This window comes from Anomaloglossus baeobatrachus, chromosome 9 (assembly GCF_048569485.1).
Source record: "Anomaloglossus baeobatrachus isolate aAnoBae1 chromosome 9, aAnoBae1.hap1, whole genome shotgun sequence".
Taxonomy (NCBI): domain Eukaryota; kingdom Metazoa; phylum Chordata; class Amphibia; order Anura; family Aromobatidae; genus Anomaloglossus; species Anomaloglossus baeobatrachus.
In genome coordinates, this window is record NC_134361.1 from 117,306,733 (window position 1) to 117,323,992 (window position 17,260).

A 17,260-nucleotide genomic window follows, 5' to 3' on the forward strand; every position below is an offset into this window, starting at 1 on the left:
AATAAATATAAAATTTGTTGCTTGGAAATTCGGAGACATGTCAGTAGTTTATAAAATAAACGAAAATTTACATTTTACTCAAAAATATACCTATAAAGAGGAAAATCAGAAAAACTGACAATTTTGCCAGATATATACTATATATCTCTCTATCAGTAACCTATATAGCAGACCTTTTTTTCATAGTTTTAAGCCTTTCATCCATAAAGTCTGTCAGTTTCAATCTGTTGATGGGCCATGTTTTCGGCAGCACCAACCACAGCCCCTCAGACCCTGTTCAGACAGCTGACTGTTTTCCTTCACCATAAATCTCCCATTTAAGAAAAGCTCACAAGTTCTCAATAGGGTTAGTTTAGGTGAGGAAGGGGCCGTGTCTTGCTTTCTTCACCTTTAGGCCTGTTTCACACGTCAGTGATTCTGGGACGTTTGTGCTTTTTTTTAAACGTACCAGAATCACTGACATACGCAGACCCATTATAATGAATGGGTCTGCTCACACGTCAGTGATGTTTCACTGACCATGTCTCCGTGCAGCGTTCACGCGTGTCTGTGATTGCTGCACGGAGACATGTCCATTTTTTTCTGGCATCACTGATGTCCCACGAACCACGCAGTGGTGTGGTCCGTGAAACACGTGCCAGAAAAAAACGTGCTTTTAAAATAAAAAAACATTTTTACTGACCCTGCTTCAGCGGCGCTCTCTGCAGCCCGTGCAGCTTGCTGCTTCTGAGCCGGCTCATTACTGTCACGCATATTCATGATGCACGACACAGCCGACCCGGAAGCAGCTGCTGCGGGGGGGTCAGCGCCGGCCGGATGCTGCACCGCGGGAGCGATCAGCACTATGGAGAGTGGGAGCGCGCACAGGTGAGTTGATTTCTAAGTGCAATGACGGGCCACGGAGAACGGAGCCCGGATTGCACTTAGACAACCCACGTGTGCCGTAATTCACGGCACACGGAGGGACATGTGCGTGTTTTACACGCCAGTGAAAAACGTCAGTGTTTTTCACTGACGTGTGAAACGGGCCTTAAGGTCTTTATTGGTAGCCAAGTAGTGAAGACTAGGATGAATGCGATGGAGCATTGTCCTGCATAAAGATCATGGATTTCTTGAAACATTAGCCATTTTCCTGTACCTCTGTTTGAAGAAAAAAAAACTGGCAGTAGGTTTGGGACTTGATTTTCAGTACATTTTAACCTGAAAAGTTCCAACTAGCTCCTCCTTACTAATACCAGTACTCCACCTCCACCTTGCAGGTATCTGAGTCAAAGTGGAGGTCTGTGCCCTTTACTGATCCAGCCACAGCCCATCTATATTTGGTCCATCAAGAGTTACTATCATCTCATCAGCCCATAAAACCTTTAAAAAAATCTGTCTTCAGATATTTCTTGGCAGAATCTGACATTTTACCTTGTGTCTTGTTCAGTGGTGGTCAGGTGCACGCCCCAGCACTTTGGCAGAGCACTCAGCAGTTTATTAGTGCAGCTGTCAAAGTGTCAGGACGTGCTTACAGTCGCCACTTGCAGTATAATGAACAATAACTTAAGCCACTTCTGTATGACTTCAATTCGGCCACATGGGAGAAGTACAGTTGATTTTCTTCCAGGTGCCCCACTTTCAGTACAGAGGCCAGGCAACTACATTTGACCAGACCGATTCCCTTTAAAGCACTCCAAGTTTGTTTTTTTTTTATTTCAGAGCTGGCGTGGTGCAACACCAGAAGCGTCTTACCTGGGCCCAGGAGAAAAAGAACTGGACTGTTGCTCAGTGGTCCAAGGTGTAGTTTTCAGATAAAAGTAAATTTTGCATTTAATTTGGAAATCGCTGTCCCAGAGTCTGGAGGAAGAGTGGAGAGGCCACAATCCAAGCTGCTTGAGGTCTAGTGTGAAGTTTCCACAATCAGTGATGGTTTGGGGAGCCATGTCATCTGCTGGTGTAGCTCCACTGTGTTTTATCAAGACCAAAGTCAGCACAGCCGTCTACCAGGAAATTTTAGAGCACTTCATGCTTCCCTCTGCCGACAAGCTTTTTGGAGATGGAAATCTCATTTTCCAGCAGGACTTGGCACCTGTCCACACTGCCAAAAGTACTAATACCTGGTTTGATCACAATATCACGGTGTTTGATTGGCCAGCAAATTCGTGTGACTTAAACCCCATAGAGAATCTATGGGCTATTGTGAAGAGGAATATGAGAGACACCAGACCCAACAATGCAGACGAGCTGAAAGCCGCTATCAAAGCAACCTGGGCTTCTATAACACCTCAGCAGTGCCACAGGCTGATCACCTCCATGCCACGCCGCATTGATGCGGTAAATCATGCAAAATATGCCCCAACCAAGTATTGAGGCATTTACTGTACAGACTTTTCAGTAAACACACACATTTATGAGTTTAAAATAATTTTTTCTGTTGGTCTTAGATAATATTCTAATTTTCTGAGATTATAACATATGTATTATATATACTTATATTATTTTCTGAGATAAAGACTTTTGGGTTTTCATTGGCTGTAAGCCATAATCATAAACATTAACAGAAATAAACACATGAAATAGATCCCTCTGTGTGTAATGACTCTATATAATATAGGAGTTTCCCTTTTTGTATTGAATTACTGAGATAAATTAACTTTTTGATGATGTTCTAATTTATTGAGATACACTTGTATAACTTTGCCCCTAGTAATATACTTACCAGCCGCTGTCTTCTGCTCATCTTGCCGCCGCTCCAACCCCGATTCGTCATCTTGTCACAATTTGACTGACCAAACGTGAGAGGTATCAGTCACAAGCTCTCAGTCTATGGGGGCTTTGTTCTGACTCTCATAGACTTACATTGAGAGGTGACCTCTGGCTCACCTCGTCCCTTCAAACACTGGAGCGATTTAGCGGGTCACAAACTGCAGAAGACGACTAGAGCAGTGCAGATAACAGATGAAGACAGTGGTCGGGGAATAGAGATGGAGTGACTCAAGCTTCAGGTCTACAGTAGCTCTTCAGCCTAATTTGCATATTCAATGATTTCTCAGTAACAGAGGATTGGACTGGCCATGTAAAGGTATTGCTTGGCTTGTGTTAGGAAAAGCTACATGCTCATGTAAAGTTTGGCAATGAAATCTTGCTGATTCCCTTTAAGTGTACAAGAGTGGCAATAATATACTGGATCATGCAGGTTACAAAGTCTGCACACCTTCTGGAGCAGGTGGAAGCCTACATGAATAAATGGGGAGGGGATGAGCTAGTGGGCATTATATCATGCAAAATTTGTAGTACAGCAGAAAGGGAGATATATTACCAAAAGGCTTGAGGGCACGTATGGGGAGTATCCTGAAAATCGAAATATCAGCAAAATCTATTCAGTGCATTAATATTTAGCCTTGCACTGTAAATATTGTGTATAGTACATATCCTGTATAAAATAGTGCAGTTACCTGTGAGTAGGGGGTATGGGGAAGAGGGGTCCATCTGGAGTGACTGGCAGCTTTTAACTGTATTGGCATGCTTGGCAGCATAGGAGCTTCTGCGTGGCCATCATACAGTGTGAAGACTACTGTGCGGGCATCATACAGTGTGGGGACTACTGTGCGGGCATCATACAGTGGGGACTACTGTGCGGGCATCATACAGTGTGGGGACTACTGTGCGGGCATCATACAGTGTGGGGACTACATTGCGGGCATCATACAGTGTGGGGACTACAGTGCGGGCATCATACAGTGTGGGGACTACAGTGCAGGTATCATACAGTGTGGGGACTACGGTGCGGGCAGCGGGCATCACACAGTGTATAGATTATTGTGGATGCCATCAGTGTGGAGACAGCTGAGATGACACATTGTGGGGGTTATAAAACAGTGTGGGGACTATTGTGGAGGCATCATACAGTGTGAGGGGTATTACTGTACATAGAAAGTTGTGTGGGGGCACTATACCAAGTATAGGGGAGCTGTGGCCTGTCATATCGAGGGCAACCTTTAGGACCAAAGACACGATGGTTGGCCAAGGAAACTTAGTGCAGCAGATAACATACAATGTTAACTGCTTTCCTAAATCAGGTCCAGCAGTGTCATCAGCACAAAATAGGGAGCAGCCAGAGGGACCCCAGTTACATGCATCTATTGTTTGGAGAAGTGTGTGGCCAGAAGTGGTCTCAATCGAAGATTTGCCGGCAAAAGTCATATCTTTCACATGTAGAAGAGGCCAAGCGACTAAACTATGCATGAAAATTTAGGTACTGGGTTGAAGAAAAATGACAGATGTTGCTAATAAAATATATATATATATATATATATATATATATATATATATTCACATTGAAGACATCAAAACTATGAATGAAAACATGTGGAATGAAATACTTAAAAAAGTGTGAAACAAGTGAAAATATGTCTCATATTCTAGGTTCTGCAAAATTAGGTTCAGGTCTGGTGACTGTGGAGGCCAGGTCATCTGGTGTAGCACCCATCACTCTCCTTCTTAGTCACATAGCCCTTACACAGCCTGGAGGTGTGTTTGAAGTCATTGTCCTGTTGAAAAATAAATTATGGTCCAACTAAACGCAAACCAGATGGAACAGCATGCCGCTGCAAGATGCTGTAGTAGCCATGCTGGTTTATGCTGGTTTAGTATGCCTTCAATTGTGAATAAATACCCAACAGTGTCACCAGCAAAGCACCTCCACACCATCACACCTCCTCCTCCATGCTTCACGGTGGGATCCAGACATGTAGAGCCCATCCGTTCACCTTTTCTACAAACACACGGTGGTTGGATCCAAAGATCTCAAATTTGGACTCATCAGACCAAAGCACAGTTTTCCACTGGTCTAATGCCCATTCCTTGTGTTCTTTAGCTCAAACAAGTCTTTTCTGCTTGTTGCCTGTCCTTAGCAGTGGTTTCCTAGCAGCTATTTTACCATGAAGGCCTGCTGCACAAAGTCCCCTCTTAATAGTTGTTCTAGAGATAAGAAGGTGTGTCCAAAGTTTTGGTCTGTACTAATATAATTATATATATATATATATATATATATATATATATATATATATATATATATATATACATATACACACACACATACATATACATACACATATATATATATATACATACATATACATATACATACACATATACATACACATATATTTTTCATCTTTTTCCTGGAGTCCTAAGTATTAAAAAGCGAAGCCTAACGTATATCAAAGTGAGCTTTATTAACAAACATTACATGAAAAACTTTGTATATTACACTGGAAACTCACAGACAATATTTGCACAGTCGAGCACACATTACCAGGGCACTTCAGCTGTACGTGGCTTCGGGTAAACAGACCTCTGATACAGAGCTGCTTCACATGTTTAAAACCCTGAAAGAACACAATTTCACATATATTGCGAAGGTCTTGTCACACAGACGCTCAGTTCTGTTTTATGAGAACATATTTTTATGACAAGTCTATTAATGGCGTAAAATCATATGTTTAAATGTAATGAAAAACAGACTTTAAAATAACATATATATAATACATAGTCTACATAGGAGGGGAGACAGTGTAACATTTAATATTTTAATTATCAGAATCCATGTCACTATCCCCATGAATTGATGCAAACTCTTCGCTGTCTTCTTCATCTTCTGATAGCTGGATACGACTGAGTACATTGGGCCCATGACGCTCTTCTTCTTCGTCCTCTTCTTCTTCTGATAATTCATAGCCTCCGATACTACTAAAACTAGTGTCTCTAGTATTAGATTTTGGGTCAGGCTCCTCATAACTTCCATAACTATAAAACACAAATCAGTTTGATTCAATTAGATATGACTACCTCTTACATAAAAATCAAATAATCTCTAGGAGGCTAGGTTCAGAAGGGTGTATTTCACGGTCTGTATACAAGTTGCAATGTCTATGCTGATGGCGGGTTTCCCAACCTGAACTTACAGCTTCATAGATACCCATCAGGCTGTAAGTTCAGGTCAGGAGACCAGTATTCAGTCTGAGCATTGTGGATCGTACACGGACCATAAAAAACACCAGTCTCAGCACAGCCAAATAAGGATAAGCACATTTTATGGCAAGTGCACTTCGCAATTTTTTAAGTAGTACTTTTCTCGGAATGTGAAGATAAATAGTAGCGACTGAATGAGAATGGATTTGTAGATTACAAACTATTGTTGATTTTCTTCCAGATAGAGCCAAAAGGCTTTTCTAGAGCCATTGTGCAGCCAGTAACGTGGAAGCCCCCTCTATACTTCTGTTAACAGATGACGGATCAGAGTGAGGACTTTTTTTTGTGGGTTGAGTTGAATGCTATTGGTGGTAATTTGGGTACAGAACATTTTGTATTAGTTCCCATTTATCCTGTGCTCTATACTTAGAGCTTACATCAGGGTTTCCATCTAGATGTCCAAAATACATGATTCAAGCAAAACCCCTGACAGATCCATTCACTAATGAGGCAGCAGAGTTACTCTGGACTCCATTTGGCCTCTGATCATGAGTGTCTTTTCAAAGGTGCACAAAACTGTTGATGACCGCACTTTTGTGCACGTCTAAAGAAAATGTGTAAAAAGATGGACACCGCCTCACCACAGGCCAGACAGGAGTTCAAAGTGACTCCCTCTGCCTCATTAGTGAATTTTCCGTTTGGAATTTTGTCTGAATTGCAATTTTCAGAGATTTACACGTTATCCCCGGTGTATGTGCTCAGTGTAGTGCACAAGATAAATGTGAGCCATACCTTACTGCGATCATTGGGAGGCAGAATGAACAAATCTACAGTAGCTATTGGTTTCATTTATTGCTTTATACGTCGTTCACCTTGCAGTATAACTGATTAGATAGTTTTATTCATCTGGTGAGTACGATTACAGCGATACCAGATTTATATATGTTTGTTTAGGTTTGGCTAATACAAAAACCTTTATGTTGTAAAACAGCGTTTTTAGTGTATCACTGAATTTTGAAGGCTCTATTTTTAGCATTTTTTCTGCTGACAGTTATGTGAGGGTTTGTTTTTTGCTGGATTAGTTCAAATTTTTATTGATACCATTTTGAGCCAGATAACAAAAATAAATTATCACTTTCTATTCTGATTTTTGTTAGGCAGAGTCAAGAACAAACAGCAATTCAGGAATTGTTTTTTATGCCATTCACCATGTCGTAAAAGTGATAAGATAGCTTTATTTATTTGAGTCAATAGGATTACAGTGATACCACATTTAAATTTTTCTTTTACATTTTGCGGCTTTTTATACCATAAAATAATTTTATAGAAAAAAATATTGTTTTTGCATTGCTGTATTCTGAGAGCTATAGCTTTATTTTTTTGCTGATTGAGCTGTAAGGCGGCTTGTTTTTACGAAACAAGATAACGTTTTCAGAGATGTATTTTAATTGACAGTTTTTTTTATTGTTTTTTATTACACTTTGTGAGGTGTGTGATGGAATGACAGTTTTTGCTACTTTTTTTTTTTACTGTGTTCACTGAAGGAGTTAACTGGTGAGACACTTTTATAGATCAGGTTGTTCAGGATGCGGCGATACTAAAGTTGTGTATTTTTTTTTTATATTTTTGTTTTTACATAAACATATGCATTTATTGGTATAGTATTTTTTTTTTTTTACAATTTGTTTTTCTTTTTTACATACTCCCTATATGAGAAATTAACTTTTATTGCTCTGATCACTAGTATAATGTATTGCAAGGCAAATTTCACGGATGACACATCCAAGCACCCGTGATACTCGGCCGAGCACCCTGATGCATATCAAGCATGCTCACTCAACATTATGACACTTAATACAAATCTAAAGTGCCCTGTTAATATAGATAATTGCCTTTCGTACGTCGCGGATTTACAGTTCCCTACTCTTCATGAGAGTCAGAAAACCTTTTTAGATGTGGATATCACTCTAAAGCACATGTATCAAACACTGACCCACAGGTTGATTTTATTTGGCCTGTGATGCCAGGTGCCCATTATTCTGTATGGAGGACTATGTGGGGCCCATTACTCTGTATGGAGGACTATGTGGGGTCCATTATTCTGTGTGGAGGGCTATGTGGGGCCCATTACTCTGTATGGAGGACTATGTGGGGCCCATTATTCTGTATGGAGGACTATGTGGTGTCTGCGACTAGGTTGGCCCACAACTTTGTCCAAATTTTTAACTTTGTCCCTCTGTGTATTTGAGTTTGACATCCCTGCTCTAGGGGAAATTATCACAGCCATGAGTGACATGGCCTCCGGTAAAGCACGGGGCCCAGATGGGCTCGAATTGGAATTGTATATTAGATATGAAAAGATATTCAATCCTCACAGCGAGCCTTTGCCCACTTCCTTTTATGAAGCTAACATTATTGTATTATTAAAAGAATCGAAGGATCCTAAGGATTGCAGATCTTATTGGCAGATTTCTTTAGTAAATGATTATAAAATCCTTACAAAGATTCATGCTATGAGACTCAAAGAGACTCAAGATTTAATACAGCCAGACCAAATGGGGCTTATGCAGAGCAAGAGCACTTCCATGAATATTAGAAGGATACAATTGACAGTCCAATACAGTTCACTACAGCTGGCCATTAGCTTCAGTTGATGCCATGAAAGCATGCTGCACTAGAATGGTCACTTCTGGCGGCATGTCTTAAACAATTTGGATTTGGTCCCAAATTCCGTAAAAAGATAAGTATACTATATGTGGCCCCTAAAGCTAGGGTAGTGGTGATTGGTCTGCCATCTGCATCTTTCTTGTTTAATAGAGGAACTCGTCAGGGGTGTACCTCCTATCCTGCTTTGTGTGCTCTGGCTATTGAAACATTAGATATTAGAATTTACTCCAACCACTAATTAAAGGACTATCTATAGCTGATCGGACGGACACCATTGGGTTATACGCTGATGACATGATCATTTTTATGGACCAGGTCGGGGACATTTTACCTCTTGTTATCTATATATACTTTTTTTTTAAGATTTTATGGTCCTTCTATAAATTGGAACAAATTGGCGTTCATGCCTCTCTCATTCGGGCCCTCTACCCATTTAGATTATTTGTCACCTTTACCATTGGTTACACATTTTAAATATTTAAGGATCAACATTCATCAGGACAGTAAAAGGGATCTCTCCATCTCTCTTCTAACATTCTGCCACTATTTCCGGCTGCCTGATGCTTCCACCAGAAACGAGAACAGCTGATCAGCGGGGGTACGGGGTGTCGGACCCCGGCCGATCAGACATTGATGACCTATCTTAAGGATAGGCCATCAATGTCAAAGTAGTGGACAAGCCCTTTAAGTCACAAGACCCAAAAAGTCTCATATCAGCCCTGTACACATACATGTTATCAATAGGTATTGGTACAACTTCACTAGAGGTGAAAGACAAATGGGAGCTGCTTATGCCCACTATCAGGGGGGAGGACTTGGGAGATCTGGAAATTCTCTCTTTATGTCTCACCTTCAGTGACTCAATTACACATTATTCACCAAGTCTACCTGACCCCATCAAGGTTGCACCAAATGGGTAGATTACGCTCTTTAGAGTGTCTGCAGTGTCACACCGTAACTGCAGATTTCTGGCAAATTCTGAGCTTGTACTTAAGGTTTGATGATAGAGTAGCGCATATTGTTTCTATGCTTCAACAACACAACATGACTTTTAAGTGACTTGCTAATATCAGACTATGCAAGGACACATGTACCTGAGCAGCTCCTTTATACACACCTTTTGAAGTACAATGCATATTGTTCTTTTGTTTCCCACTTCAAAAGAAGTCTTTTGGAAATACATGTATTATTGTTGTGTAACAGTTTTCAATAATATAAATTTATAAGTTATCAGTTCTTATCCTCTATAAATTACTGAAGAGCCACTACAAACCTGATGTTGCTGTCTTCCAACCCTTGTGAGGTCTCCAATCCTTCTCCATAAGACATCATACTTTCATCATTTTCCATCCCCAGTCTGGTATTCTCCTGCATCATGTGAGGCTGCTTAGGTCTAAGTCCTCCAGACTCAATCTCAGAGTCACTGCCACTCTCACTCAGCTGGATGGCTGCATAGAAAATATGTACAAAAATGGGTGGAATTCATAAAAGTTAGAAATTCAGAAATATTTGGTAACGCATATCTACACACAGCGTACACACACATTTATATCTACGCGCAGCACACACACACACAAACACACACACACACACACACACGTGCGTCAGTACTGTGCATGATGCAAATAACAATAGTGCGGGGTGCACAAATTTCATGAATTGTGCACCTTGCCCTAAGATATGATCAATGTGGACAGTATAATAATAAAAATATAAACTGATGTCTGATGAAAAGTAATTGTGAATTATACAGATCATCAAATGAAAACAATATACTTACAAGAGAATGGATTATCCCCTTCCTCATCGCTTCCATCATCATCATCTTCACCATCAGACATCAGTAAATCCTCATATAATACACTGGCCTGAGGCATCTGCACTATGTTCTCATCTTCCTCTGCCAAGTCTCCATCAACATCTTCAATTTCCTAAGAAGAAATATAAAGAATTGAAGTAAATATTAAAAAAAACTGTGAAGTCTTAAAGAAAACCTGACAGCTGATACATGCTGCTCGATTCACAGGCAGCATGTATTAGGCACTGTTTGACTTTGAAATGCTGCGGCATTTCAGAGAAAGATACACTTTACAAGCCGCTGAGGACCGAGCCGTGGTGTAGACTGGTCGGACAGACAGGTGCCCTGCGGCTTCTCCATGTCTGCTGCACTGGATTCACAGGTCTCTCTACAAGTGCAGATCCATCCAGAAAGTATTAAAAATACTGTGTAATTCAATTCCTGTTTTGTGTGACCCTTTGATATGCCTGTTTGGGGTGGTGGAGATAGAGTCCTGGGATCATTACATGACAATATTCCTCAGAGAGGCATTGTTTCTGGCTAGGAAATTAATAGCTCTAAGGTGGATGGGAGATTTGAATCCAACTGTGCGGTCCTGGGTTAAACTAGTCGATGCAACCATAGTCTATGAGCGGGTGGTATATTATAATAGGGGGTGCCCGGGAAAATTTAACAAAATCTGGGGTTTGTGGAATTCTTCTCCAGACACACTTGCGGAGGTTTGAGGGAGATTATGCGACTAATGGTGGTTCCCGTTAGATGTTGGGATATGAAACACTGTCCAACGGTATATTGAGGTATAATAATGCAATGTGGCTGTTGTTCTTTCTTTCTTTCTTTTTCTCTTCCTCTTTCTAGTTTTCAGAACATGGTCATGCTGATAGTTAGAGCTGTTCTTATGCTCAATATAAAATTAGATATATATGCAAATGATAAGAAGTTTGGATAATAACATTGTTCTATCTTAAGTGCTACAGATATTATGGACTTTATATGACTGTTCATTGTTATATTCAAATATTACTATCTATATACTGAGCTATATTTCTATGGCAAATGTCAGTTGTACCATGTTTGAAATTGTTAATAAAACAAAGTTAAAAAAAAAAATATATAAATAACTCCAAGGGGTAAAGGGACCAAGACACGGAACAAATGTGTATATAAAGAGGTGTCACACAGACATAGAATTAATTAATAATTGCTAAATATTGCACTTGATCCATGTAAGACATACAGTGGTTATTTAATATAACTATATAATCCAAGACTATAATTAAATGAAATAGCACCAAGGCCTAGAAATAGGCCAGCAAATAGTACATAAGTATCGACCTAACTATGGCTTACCATCTGCATATAGGATTTGATTATGATCGACTAAGGGGTTATCCGGCTTATTTTACTTATTTTTTGTTATTTCACTATTGGGCTACATTGGGGCAGGTAAGTTGATAGCATCTACCTACCTGCCCTGCTGTCATCCCCTCTCCCCCCGGCTCAGAGCGGTCATGTGACCACTCCTGCCGGTATTTTGCGGCTTCCTGTGATGTCACATCGACAGGGGCAGGAGCTTATGCTCGCCTTGTAGACGGTCATCACAGCCGACATCATGTTGCCGCCCTGCTGGGCATGTACAGTGCGATGAGCCCTCGCCCCTTCTCATCCTTCCCCGCCCTCTCCCCACATTCCGTACTCTCTCCCGCTCCCTGTGCACTGCTATGCTGTGTCCTGTATGTGCCCAGGTCCTGGACAAACAGGGTTGCCCTCTCTGTCTAGGACACTGTATGGTGCCCAAGTAACTGTGACCTCCCTCCCCCGTGCGCTGTCTCTCTCCTCACTCCATGATGAATGCAGCCTCCGGCGCTTCTGGCTTCTAAATACAGTCAGGAGCAGAGAGCAGGGGCATCACCGGTCACCAGCACTGAGCTTTGTATCACCTAGCTGTAAGGATGCTGCATCACAGCACAGAGAAGACACAGCATGGGAGAGAGAGCGCGGGGGGCAGAGAAGAGAAGAGTGCACAGGTGACAGAGCAGGGGTGGGTAGAGAACAGAGTGCACGGGTAACAGAGGGGGGGGGCAGAGAAGAGAGTGAACAGGTGACAGATCGGGGGGCAGAGAAGAGAGTGCACAGGTGAGAGACAAAAGCTGGGGGGGCAGAGAAGAAAGTGCAGGGGTGAGAGATAGGGGGCTGCTAGCTGCTAGGGGGGCAGAGGAGACAGTGTAGGGGGACAAAAGAGAGTGCATGAGGGAGGATTATATATAATATATATTTTATAACTCTAGGTGTATGTGTGTGTGAGTATGTATGTATGTATGTATGTATCTCCTATAGACTCACATTAGGGGCTATATATAATTTTCATTACATAGTATTCATTTATCTATCAGGTGCTGGGGCAGAATACTGACAGGGAATGTGTGTGCAGAGGGTGAGGCTGGACACTGAGGACGGGCAGTGTCAGCTGTGGCTGTGAAGTTCGGCAGTCAAACATGTCATGTTTGGTTGAGCTGTAGGTAAATAAAGCGGCTGCAGAAAATAAAGTGAAAATTCAAGAGGATCAAACGATAGAAAACAAAAAAAAAAAAAATGTAGGGGTGTTTTATATGACAATACAGCACAGATTAGTTTCAAAAATGTTTTGGAGTTTATGTCGGACAACTCCTTTAAGTTCTAAATTATTTGTGGAAGGTGCATTGTATAATAAAGTGTGGTAAATATTGGCTATCAAAGTATAAAAATAGACTCCTGACAAAACCGGTGTGACAGTGAAACGCGCGTCCAGGTGGGAGCTTCAGAAACTCTCTCACACTTTCATATATGACTACAGGTAATTTGATCTCTCTTGATGCAGAGGTCAGCTTGCATTATTCGGTTAGGTATATCTTTTACACACACACACACACACACACACACACTATAATCTGGATAACTGGATAAAGTGCAATATTTTGTATTATTAGCCACTTCTATGTCTGTGATAGCTCTTTATATTCATATTTGTTCCTTGTCCTGGTCCCTTTACCCCTTGATGGGCTTATTTGTGATATCTGCATAGTAATTTTAAATATTTTGTGGATAAATGTCATAAAAAAAAAATCAATTATTTCCAACTTCAGTCTTAAGGCCGCTTTACACGCTACGATATCGCTAAAGCGAAGTTGTTTTGGTCACGGATTTTGTGCCGCACATCCGGCCGCGTTAGCGATGTCGTTGCGTGTGACACCTATTAGCGATTTTGAATCGTTGCAAAAACGTTCAAAATCGCTAAATCGGGGACATCCCGCCCTAATCTCAATTATCGTTGCTGCTGCAATTACGATGTTGTTCGTCGTTCCTGCTATGTGTGACACCACAGGAACGAGGGACCTCACCTTACCTGCGTCCTGCCAGCAATGAGGAAGGAAGGAGGTGGGTGGGATGTTCGTCCCGCTCATCTCCGCCCCTACGCTTTGATTGGGTGGCCGCTTAGTGACGTCGCTGTGACGCTGAAGGAACCGACCCCTTAGAAAGGAGGCGGTACGCTGGTCACAGCGACGTCGCTAGGCAGGTAAGTAGTTTGACGGGTCAGCGCGATTTTGTGCGCCACAGGCAGCGATTTGCCCGTGACGCACAAACGATGGGGGCGGGTACGATATCGCAGCGTGTAAAGCGGCCTTTAGTCCTGGATTTCTTTGTAGGTTGTACATATGCTCTATTACAGTGATGGACTCTTATAGATTATGTATGTGCACATGGGTGGAGACCCAGTAATCCATGGGAGCGGGCAGGGAGAAGCTGCTGGGGACCCGCCTGCCAGAAAAGTCTCCAGAGTGGCTCTTTCCCTGGCATCTTTTAAAGTGCGTTTTTCTGTGAAACTATGCAGTGTTTCAGAGTCAAATATACCTGGCTGTTATCAGACATCCAGTAACCGATGCATGTTGCTGTGGATCGGACTGCTGCCAGATCCTCTTTGGTTTTATTTGTAAATTGGTGAAAAACACCTTTAAAAGAGACTTTGTCACTAGATTTCTGCTCCCCCATATGAGAGCAGCATAATGTAGAGACAGAGACCCTGATTCCAGCAATTCGTCACTTACTGAGCTGTTTGCTGTCATTTTGATAAAATCAATGTTTTCTCTGCTGCAGATGTAGCAGTTAAACAGAGCTCAGGAATATGCTGGACTACCTGGCAACAGGATAAGTAGTCCTCTAATGATAATCTACTGCTTATTAATCACTGATTTTATGAAAACTACACTAAGCACTACACTAAGCAGCCCAATAAGTGACATTGCTGGAATCAGGATCCCTGCACGTATGATATGCTGCTCTCAGATTAGCTGACAAAAACCTGGAGACAGATTCCCTTCAAGGGAAACTTACAGGGGCTGGAGTCTTAGGTTTCCCATCATCATCATCCTCATATCCTTCTATGTCAACATCAGAATCATCTTCCCCTAGACGGTTTCTTCCTAGTCTCATCTGCAGATAAAAAATAACCGTAATATCATAGAGCTGTTATTCTTACAAACAGCTAGAACGATGCCCTTTTCCTTAAAAAGGGAACCGGTCAGCTTGGGAGTGTTGTGCAATCTGTGGGAAACGTTACACAGCAGGAGAAGCGGGACAAATTTCTATATACAGATGTAAAAAAAACCCAAAAAAAACAACAAACAGATTTTTTCATGGAAATCCATGCACTTTTTATATGCATAGACGTCCATTTCTAATCAGTGACTGACAGTCATCCCTGTATAGATGTGCATACAGAGCTAATGATCTCTCACGGATTAGGACCACCCACTTGACTCAATTAAAAAAAAGAGAATTTTGTTACTTACCGTAAATTCTTTTTCTTATAGTTCCGTATTGGGAGACCCAGACCATGGGTGTTTAGCTTCTGCCTCCGGAGGACACACAAAGTACTACACTTAAAAGTGTAGCTCCTCCCTCTGAGCTTATACACCCCCTGGTAGCCAGTCCTAGCCAGTTTAGTGCAAAAGCTGAAGGAGAATAGCCACCCACAAGTAGAACCGAGTAAGAACCGGAACAACCGGAGACTCTGTCCACGACAACAGCCGGTGATAACACACGGAACAAGAAAAAATGCCAACAGGCAACAGGGAGGGTGCTGGGTCTCCCAATACGGAACTATAAGAAAAAGAATTTACGGTAAGTAACAAAATTCTCTTTTTTCCTTTCGTCACGACAACACCCACGAGAGAGGGATCCGCCCCCTTCAGGACAGGAAACCTACAGATAAAAAGGGGCGGTCCCCCTCCCTCATCATCAGTTGGTTTCCTGTCCTGCAGGGATCGGAACCTACAGTACCTGGGCCCGGTTGAGTCCGTGCGGTCTCCAGGGGAACGGCGGAGCTCAGGATCCGGAAGCACGGTCGGTGGAGCTCCCCTCGTGGACTCCGTCCTCCGGTGCACCTCGTCCTCTTTCTCTTGGTCCGGCTTTGCCTCCAGGGAAAAGACGCCTGCAACAGAGCGTGCTTCTTCCACACGTGTGCGCGGCGGGGGGGGGGCCCTGCCACGGCGGGGCGCGCTCTCTGCTGCAGTGAGCCGGAAGTGCACAGGAGCGCTTCCGGGGAGCGCCCGGGGAGGTTCCTGGTGAAGCCCGCGGACCCCTCCATCCTGAGCCGGACGCTGCGAGTGACGGTGAGTTGCTGTCTGTCGGTCGGGCCGGAGCCTCTCATGTGTCGCGTGCCTGCGACTTGCGGCTACACGGCGTGTGAAAGCACGCGGGAGGGGGTGTGTCCGGAGCCTGCCGCGTCCGCGCTCTGTCTCCACGGTGGTAGCCCGGCAGTGCTACTGCTCCTGCGGCTCGGATGAGGATCTCTGCCCGTCCTTCCCACTGCCCTCCTGTCCGAGGTCGGTGCCTCTCTGGGTGGCGGTCACTCTGCCATCGGCGTCCCCTCTCCCATGCTGTGGAATTCCTGGTCTGTGATGGCCTCTGTGGTCTCCTGGCCTCTGTGGTCTCCTGGCCTCTGTGGTCTCCTGGCCTCTGTGGTCTCCTGGCCTCTGTGGACTCCTGGCCTCTGTGGACTCCTGGCCTCTGTGGACTCCTGGCCTCTGTGGACTCCTGGCCTCTGTGGACTCCTGGCCTCTGTGGACTCCTGGCCTCTGTGGACTCCTGGCTTCTGTGGACTCCTGGCCCCTGTGGACTCCTGGCCCCTGTGGACTCCTGGCCCCTGTGGACTCCTGGCCCCTGTGGACTCCTGGCCCCTGTGGACTCCTGGCCTCTGTGGCCTCCTGGCCTCCGAGCCTTTGTGGCCTCCGGGCCTCTTGACTTCTGTGGCCTCGGGGCCTCTTGGCTTCTGTGGCCTCGGGGCCTCTTGGCTTCTGTGGCCTCGGGGCCTCTTGGCTTCTGTGGCATCGGGGCCTCTTGGCTTCTGTGGCCTCGGGGCCTCTTGGCTTCTGTGGCCTCGGGGCCTCTTGGCTTCTGTGGCCTCGGGGCCTCTTGGCTTCTGTGGCCTCGGGGCCTCTTGGCTTCTGTGGCCTCGGGGCCTCTTGGCTTCTGTGGCCTCGGGGCCTCTTGGCTTCTGTGGCCTCGGGGCCTCTTGGCTTCTGTGGCCTCCGGGCCTCTTGGCTTCTGTGGCCTCCGGGCCTCTTGGCTTCTGTGGCCTCCGGGCCTCTTGGCTTCTGTGGCCTCCGGGCCTCTTGGCTTCTGTGGCCTTTGGGCCTCCTGGCTTCTGTGGCCTCTGGGCCTCCTGGCTTCTGTGGCCTCCGGGCTTCTGTGGCCTCCGGGCCTCCTGTGGCCTCCGGGCCTCCTGGCTTCTGTGGCCTTTGGGCCTCCTGGCTTCTGTGGCCTCTGGGCCTCCTGGCTTCTGTGGCCTCTGGGCCTCCTGGC

At 44.0% G+C, this 17,260-nt stretch overlaps 1 protein-coding gene across 2 annotated transcripts in view; it reads right to left on the reverse strand.

Moving 5' to 3' along the window:
- Positions 1–5,200: 5,200 nt before the first annotated feature.
- The window catches only part of TAF1 (TATA-box binding protein associated factor 1), a 175,647-nt gene continuing 163,587 nt past the window's right edge, over positions 5,201–17,260 (reverse strand). The window contains exons 37-40 of one of the 2 annotated variants that reach the window (XM_075323954.1): positions 14,789–14,887; positions 10,403–10,553; positions 9,896–10,070; positions 5,201–5,790 (exon numbers count right to left, since the gene is read on the reverse strand). In XM_075323954.1, coding sequence (XP_075180069.1) covers positions 5,574–5,790; positions 9,896–10,070; positions 10,403–10,553; positions 14,789–14,887 — 642 coding nt within the window. In that variant the 3' untranslated portion in view covers positions 5,201–5,573. The remainder of the gene's footprint in view (positions 5,791–9,895; positions 10,071–10,402; positions 10,554–14,788; positions 14,888–17,260) is intronic. The other variant, XM_075323955.1, reaches the window with a different exon arrangement.